General features: G+C 39.2%; 1 protein-coding gene across 1 annotated transcript in view; it reads right to left on the reverse strand.

Annotated features, from left to right (window-relative positions):
- LOC308674360 (protein HEG homolog 1-like) overlaps positions 1 to 8,836 on the reverse strand; it is a gene marked incomplete at its 5' end in the record, with an annotated part of 29,960 nt that overhangs the window by 19,083 nt on the left and 2,041 nt on the right. The window contains 5 exons of the mRNA XM_081338774.1: positions 385 to 708; positions 2,628 to 2,681; positions 3,295 to 3,639; positions 5,696 to 6,028; positions 8,474 to 8,561. Coding sequence (XP_081194900.1) covers positions 385 to 708; positions 2,628 to 2,681; positions 3,295 to 3,639; positions 5,696 to 6,028; positions 8,474 to 8,561 — 1,144 coding nt within the window. The remainder of the gene's footprint in view (positions 1 to 384; positions 709 to 2,627; positions 2,682 to 3,294; positions 3,640 to 5,695; positions 6,029 to 8,473; positions 8,562 to 8,836) is intronic.

The following is an 8,836-nucleotide window of genomic DNA, read 5'->3' on the forward strand; positions in this document are numbered from 1 at the left end:
ATCAACCAAAGACATAGTTCATAATTTAATCCATCGGTCAATTGGCCATCTTTATTTTACTGTAGAGAATTCAAGATCAAGAGAATTCACAAACTAGAACATATATAAACATTAAATATTAGGTGCATAACCAACATGGAACTCCGTGCCTATTATGCCCATCAACTACTAATGGAATAATACAAAGAACACTTAATGCTACTTGATCTGAAAGTTTAAAAAAAACACATCAGTATATTCAAGCAATCAGTGCTTTACTGATTCACTTTTAGATCCATCAAATAAAATATTCTCCAAGAAAAGCACAATTCATTTACATATTAGAAAAAACCCCAGAAAGGAATTGACTTTGATGCTGGTAAAAGAATATAAAAGAAAACTAACCTGAAAGTTCACTTTTGGAGGAAGAATAGGTTGATGAACTGTGAATCTGGAAGGCCTCAGTTGAAGATGGAGAGATATCCAAATCTTTTGGAGATAAATCTGTCATTCTAGTGTATGTCTTGGAAGAGGAAGGTTTTGATCTTGTGCTGTCAAAATTTTCCATATGTGATGAGACGCTTTCAGTCTCTTCCATCACCGTAGCGTTAATTGTAGGTTGGGTAGTTTGCTCTTCACCTTCACTGAATGGAGCTGAACTATCAGTGCTGATCGTGTGAGCATGCAAAACTCTTGGCCCACTAGTTGAATTATCATGGCTTCCAATACCTGAAATAGTAATTTGGACACATACATTTAAAATGGCAGATAGTTCGGTATCAGAAGTTGTCTTATTTATAATATTAAGCATATTAAGAATTAGAAATGTAGCCTTGTATTTTGAAATAGTGTAAAGTACCGTATTGAAAGTAATTATTTTTTATTGGCTCAGAATATACTTGGATTGCCCTTTAGATCAGGGGTCCCCAACCCCCAGTCCGTGGACCGGTACTGGACTGCAGCATGCCAGCAACTGGTCCTCACAAACAAGCAAAGCCCCATCTGCGACATGCAGGCAGCCCTCCGATCCGCCGAAAACCTCTCTCCACGGAACCGGTCCCTGGTGTCCAAGAGGTTGAGGACCTCTGCTTTAGATCATACACATTTACATACCCTTGCGTACGGTCACTCATGCGCTCGTGACCTCTCGTCTTGATTACTGCAACGCTCTCTACATGGGGCTACCCTTGAAGACCACTCGGAGGCTCCAACTGGTACAGAATGCAGCCGCGAGAGTTGTACTGGGAGTCTCCCGATACTCCCATGTCACACCTTTACTCCGTGAGCTGCATTGGTTACCAGTTGTCTTCCGGGTGAGGTTCAAGGTGTTGGTAATGACCTACAAAGCCCTTCATGGCATGGGTCCAGAATACCTTGGGGAGCACCTGCAGCCGGCGTCAACTTCCCTCCGCCCAGTACGCTCCCACAGAGAGGGCCTCCTCAGGGTGCCACCGGTCAAAGAATGCCGACTGGTGGCCCCCAGGGGGAGAGCGTTCTCTGTGGGTGCACCGGATTTATGGAACCATCTTCCGGTTGAGCTCCGGATGGCGCCCGATCTCCGCTCCTTCCGGCGCGATCTTAAAACTTATCTCTTTGAACAAGCTGGCCTGGCCTGATGGGACGGGGTGGGATTTTTATAAACGACTTTAATTCTAAATTTGTATTAATTTATGGGCATTGTTTAATCATGTTTTAATAATTTTAATTTTTGTATCTAGTTTTTATGTATTGCCCTGTTCACCGCCCTGAGTCCCTAGGGAGAAGGGCGGTATACAAATTAAATTAATAATAATAATAATAATAATAATACCCATTTATATATGCTGAATGTTTTGTATCGATTGTGAGTGAAACATGGACACTAACTTCACAATTGATACAAAAGCTATGAGTGGCGCAAAGAACCATGGAAAGATACATGCTTGGCATTACAAGACAAGATAGAAAGACCTGCACATGGATTAGAGAACAAATTAAAGTATCCGATATCATCAAGAGAGTAAAAGAATTGGCATGGAAATGGGCTGGTCAAACAGCAAGAAGAACTGATGGCAGATGGACCCAGGCAATCATAGAATGGATCCCACTTGATAAAAAGCGTCCACGAAAGAGACCTAAAACAAGATGGACCGATGACATCAGCAAGTATTGTGGGCCTAACTGGCAAAAGAAAACTCAGGACTGGATAGTTGGTGTAATGTATAATAGTTAAAAGTGCATTTGACAGTTGCGGTTTGACAGCGCAGGTTTGACAGTTCCCTCTGACAGCTGCGAGTTGACAGCTCCACATGCGGTTACCGCTGACAGCTACGAGTTGACAGCTCCACATGCGGTTACTGCTGATTGGTTAAGAACACAAGCGGCGGGAGAATCCTCAGCCGGGGATTGGGCGAAGGCTCGCTGGCTTCAGTATAAAAGGGGTTTTAAAATGCGCTGTCCGCATTCCTGAGGGATAAGTAAACCTGTTCTAATCGACCGAATCTTTTGTCCTTTATGACCAGGAACCCGTGCAAGACACTACATCTGGCGACGCGGGTGGTACTGCTTCACAGAACAGATAACTGAGCGAAGTCACGAGCTGACTGTCACTGAGCTGAAGTCACTGGGGAAACTCGGCAGCAGAAACTCCGTGGCTGTGAATCCCCTACCTCCTACATCACCTTCAGCCAGGGAATGTACAGCAGACAATTCCCTGAGACACTCTGCCAGGACAAGAAGGCCACCAGCATACTTGAAAGACTATGTCTGGTCTGGGAGGCAAGAGTCCGACTAAAAACACCTGTCACAAACTCTGTACAACAAAAGAATTCTGTAGATAGTTACTTGTTTAATTGTGGGGGGAGAAGGGTGTAATGTATAATAGTTAAAAGTGCATTTGACAGTTGCGGTTTGACAGTTGCGGTTTGACAGTTCCCTCTGACAGCTGCGAGTTGACAGCTCTACATGCAGTTACCGCTGATTGGTTAAGAACACAAGCGGCGGGAGAATCCTTGGCTGGGGATTGGGCGAAGGCTCGCCGCCTTCAGTATAAAAGGGGTTTTAAAACGCGCTGTCTGCGTTCCTGAGGGATAAATAAACCTGTTCTAATCGACCGAATCTGCTGTCCTTTATGACCGGGAACCCGCGCAAGACACTACAGTTGGAAACATGCGGAAGAGGCCCTCATCCTGCAGTGGACAAGGACTAAAATGTTGATGATGATGTATGTTGTATGTGCATATACACATATTTACCATGTTGGGCATACACCATACAAACCATATTGATTACAGTGTGTACTTTTTTTCTTTGCTCTTTGCCATAAAGCAAACTTACTCGCTGAATCATTTGGTGAGAAGGATGTAGGAACTCCAGAGGAATAGTCCAGTGAATACTCAGTAGAAGCCCCAAAAGATTGCACTTCACTTAGTGAAACATTATGTGTTTCTGTTTCAGGCTCTGAAGACGAGGTCAAGCTTTCTTCTGAAGATTTGGAAGTTTGGGAACGGTAAGGGTTGCTATCTGCTGCATCATCAGACGTGCTGTTATCCGGCAGGGATCTTAAAGTCCTTTCTGCCCCATGTACAAATGTGCTTGATAGATAGGCGCTGTCTGTTGAAGCCATAGAAAATCTTCTTCCCGCCTCTGATCCCTTAATGGTTTGAAAACGGTCCGTAGAGCCTTAAATAAGATTAAAAATTCAGATTTCATAAGCATCACTTGTGCAATGTGTTCCAACACTGCCAGTCAAATTAAGGGTCATAATAAAAGAACTGACTCTCAACAATTTTTAGTTAATTCAACACAGCATGATTGTTCTCTGTCCAGAGAGACATGCTGTGAATTAAACTTCTAGGCATAATCCCTATATCCTTGTTATATAGACTTTGATTTTTTTTTTAAAAAAATCTGTTTTTATTGTGACTTTGTGCTAATCTTACTACAGCTTGTTAGAAAAGGTGAGGTTCAGTTCATCTGCCTTGTAACGATCTTTTACTAGGTAATGGTTATAAAGAGAGGTTTTCATTTATGTATTATTTGATTCATCCAATAACCTCTCAGATTCTCTAGGTGGACTTTTGTGTTTTTTTTGTGGTGATGGTGGTGGTTTCAAGGTAGTGTTGCCTAACTGGGCTAGCTCTTGAATTTTAGGGGGAAGTGGTTTACCCTGGCCTGCTTCCTAGGGCTGAGAGAAATTGACTGGCCTAAGTTCGCCCAGTTACCTTTGTGCCTCAGTAGAACTCACACTCATCTGTTTTCTGGCCCAATGCCTTAAACCAGGGGTTCCCAACCCCCGGTCCGTGGACCAGTACCGGGCCCCGGCATGCCAGCAACCGGTACGCACAAACAAGCAAAGCCCCATCTGTGGGATGCAGGCAGCACACAAACCCACACACTCTCCGGTCCATGGAGAAACCTTTCTCCACAGAATTGATCCCTTGTACCCAAAAGGTTGGGGACCTCTGCCTTAAACGCTACTCCAAACTCTCTGAGTGGATTACAAAGTTACTTTTAGCTTCTCACTGCTATTATTGTACTATTATTGCAAGTTTGTACTGGCATATAAAGAGACACTTTTTTTTAAAGGAATCTTGTGGAGAACATAGCTACCAATAATTAACAAGCATTTGAATTTTTTACCATAAAATCAGAAATGACTCAAGTTTCACTTACAATGGTTAATAACATTTTATATTATAGGTAGTCCTAAGAGTTACAATCTTAATGGAGACTGCCCATTACATTCCTAAGTCATAATGGTTGTAAATGGCTCAATCATGTGACCAACCTGATTTTATGTTTTTTGTGGCAGTTATTAAGCAAATCACCATTAAACAAATGCCACGGTTGTTAAATGAGCCAATGGTTTGCTATGTATGCTATTTTGTTGCAAAACCATCATAAAATGCAGTCACGTGACTGTGGGATGCTGCTGTGGGATGTAGCCATGTTGCCCGAATGAATGAACCTTTATTATCGAAGTACATGTGTACAGTGAGATTGGCTAAGCCTCTCTTCGTCTCCCCCCACAACTCACAGTGACAACAAACCCACCATCTTGTTACACCATATGAGCTAATTGCACAACACACCAGCCTCGCAAGTCAATGACTGTGGGCAGAGCCAACCATCACAACTTCAGATCTGGGTCACAAGTCCCCTTTTTGGGGCCCGTTGTAACTTCAAATGGTGAATAAGTGATTGATTGTAAGTCGAGCACTGCCTGCATTATGTATTTTCATCTTAAATCATCTCAATGAATGAATATTCCAACAGGTACACAAGGAAGGCATACATTTGCCCAACTGAAAAATGGTCTGGCCTTTAAACAGCAGCAAGTGCTGCATCTAAATACATCATTTTACAACCCAACCTTGTTATCCACATATTTAGAACAGTCCCCACATCCTTGTTTTTCTGTGAAATAAATATATTGATCATATAGTTTCAATGGACGATGTAATAGCTATGATAAATAAAGCATATTATGAACATTTTTGTCAGTTAAAAGTGTGAGACCTAAAAGAGAAAAAGTCTACCATTTGCAAGCTTCCTACCTACAGTTATATGAATCAGTGAAAGTGGACTTTTTAAAAAAAAAACAAACAAACTGTAAACAGGAAGGGAAAAGAAGAGAAAGAGAGCAATTTGGAAGCTCTACAGGGAATGAATGAACAGCCTGGTCTCTAATGGATTTATAACCATGGCCATAACAAGAATGAAAAAAAAACCTCACTTGAAAAATCTTTTGCAGAAGATGAATAACCGGAAGCTTTTGATGAAGTAGTACGTAAAGACTGTTCTAGGGTTTCTGTGAACTCCGTTCCAGTAGAGGGAGAATTTTCTTTTCCACTATGTGATGTAGCAGACAACGTCTGGATTATCACAGATGAACCAGCATTTTTCAAATCAAACACTGACAACTCTGTTGTGTCTATGGATCTGCTCCGATTAGTTAAAGATACAAATGTCTCATCTTTGATGACAGTAGAAGGGAACATACTCTCAGTCTGAGTGGCCTTCTTTTCTATATTGAAGTTGCTCGAGGCATAGTGCCTACTTCTGGTGTCTGCAAGAGAAGATGCAATCATTAGAAATGTCTATGTGTTAGAGTTTCAGACTACTGGAGTACATGCTGGTATATGTTAACACAAGAATCATAGTCTGTTTGCTGAAACGTCCCAGTGAATTCAACAGAGTATACTAGTCCTTTATATGTGTGGCTTATGTTGTAGCCTATTTTTATTTACTTTTCAATATAATTGTCATGTTGGTCTCCATTCAAGTACAACTTTAAAAAATTAAAATGAATATTAAGGAACACTACTGGATTCATTTAGATGTACAGGTGGTCCTTGACTTATAACCACAATTGGGGCCAGAATTTCCATTGCTAAGCAAGACAGTTGTTAAGTGAGTCATGCCCGATTTTATATATATATATATATATATATATATATATATATATATATATATATATATATATATATATATATATATATATATACACATATATATATATATACACATATATACATATATACACATATATACATATATACACATATATATATATATATATATATATATATATATATATATATATATATATATATATATATATATATATATATATATATATATATACACACACACACACACGCACACACACATATATATCCATTGGCAACTGCCCAAATGTCGATCACATGACTATGGGGATGTTGTGACATCCTACCCAACTCTATGGGCTGTTTAAAATTGAAAATTAATACTTCATTTTGGTCTTTGTATTACTACGTACCAAATCGTTGGAAACATTTCTCTTGCATATCATATTAAATCTGGCTACTTTACGCAAACATCTCACAATTAAACCAATTAATTTGTTAACAGTAGTTTCATTTTTAGAGTTCATCACATTAAAGATCTTCACGTCTTGACCCAGACTTCCATGTTTGCGTCGTAGCAACACGGCCAATGGATACAGGGAGCTCCGCACCCCACGACTGTTTTCGCCCTGCCAGGGGACCCTAAATGGGTCTAAAGTTGCCCCAGAGAGGCAATGAAGAAGGAGAGCCACCCCATCAATCACAGAAAGATGGTGGTCTTTCCATTTGATCCGGGAGAAGCTCTCCAACCCGACAGTAGAAAGGCTAGCTGCACTTTGGTGACTAACCCAAGCTACTGGCATCCTAGGTCCAAAAGCACCAAGAACAACTGTGAATAGTGTGTGTGGAACTGGGTGAGAACACAGATTTTCTCTTCTCTATTTTGAAATTGATTTTGTGGAAAAGATCTCCAAGAAGCAAAAAATCTTCCAAAAGTAAGAAGGAAGGGGATTATAACCCCACCCTTTCATAGATGGAAGTGGTGATTTAATTTCTATGGGGGACAGAAATAAATTGAAATGGATTAATGTAAAACTATAACCTGGATAAAACTGAAAACTATGGAAATTGTTAAGATTTACATTTGAAAAAATATTGAGAAAACTACAAGAAAATATTTTTTTCATTTTAAAAGTTGAAAAATAAATAACTACTAACATCTAGTGGTGGATCAGAGTATAGTACAGCTGCCTTGACCCAGAAATTGGCAAGATGCCCAGAAATAGACTTATTCCTTTGATCCTCAGTGACTCTCAGCTAAATAGAGAACAGCTGGGAATAGAGGAAAGAAAATACTATTTATTGCAGAATGAGAAACACAATTGTTATAAAATCTGCCGACCTTCTGGGATTATAAACACTTACTGAGCTGTGATATTTAAGTTCAAGAATCGTTTGCAGAGAAAGAAAATCCTTGACCTCTTGGCCACTTTTCTAGGGGGGAAATTACTGTTGAACATTTTGGACTGTTCATAAAGATAAGAACTATATAAGACTACAGTGCTTGGAACTTAAGACTGGTTGGTTTAATGAAAATGGAGGTTGAATACATAACCCAAAGTGGTAGGAATTCACACTCAATATTCTTTTCTAAAATCCCCAGTCTGGAATATCAGAGATCTGCAGGAGTAATACTTCAAGACAAGACAAATATCTTCCAGAAAGAAATGCATGCTATGTTGCAATTAATACAAATGACAATTGTTTCAAATCATCATGAGATTAAAAATAATTTTGATCATATAAATGAACACATCCTTGACCTAAGCTCACAATTAAAAAAACTCTCAGAAAATGATGACAAAGAATGAACAAATAAATCAGACCATAGAACAAAAACCAGAGAAAAGTGACCCAAAGATGAGGGCTACAAACGAAGAAAATCACAGTTTAATACAGACAAAGAAAAATCTGCAAGATTTTGCCATAGTATTGGAAATGGAAAACACATTTTATTTTTCAGGACTTCAAAACAAAACTGAGGATAAGAAAGAAGATTTGATAAAATGGACTCTAGAGCTGTCAGGAGAACCATCAGAGTTTGGGAGACAAAAGATGAAAAGAGAAAATGAGGGAGAAGGAAAGTGGAAGCTTCTTAACGAAGCTTAACAAAAATGCCTTACTCAATTTGTCTTTCCCATTTTTAGCCACACTTATAAAAATACAGGAAGAATCCCCTGGCAAGCTGAACACATTGATTTGGAAAGCTACCTGGCAAAAGAAGGAGAGAGCTAGACTCAAGAGAGATGATTTGACCTACCAGATGGAGTATTACATGACCAAATACTTGTTTGAATATGGTTAAAAATAGTTAAATTTTGGACACGAATGGGTTTTATAATAAGAGAGATGTGATTTACTAGTATAGTATTATTTTAAATATGGGAAATGTAAAATACTGGGATGATTTAAATGTATGAAATGTTTTGGATATTTAAATATAATCAATTTTGAGAAAATTATAATTGACAAGAAATGTTTTTGAT

This window comes from Vipera berus (assembly GCF_964194415.1).
Source record: "Vipera berus genome assembly, chromosome: 1".
NCBI classification, from domain to species: Eukaryota; Metazoa; Chordata; class Lepidosauria; order Squamata; family Viperidae; genus Vipera; species Vipera berus.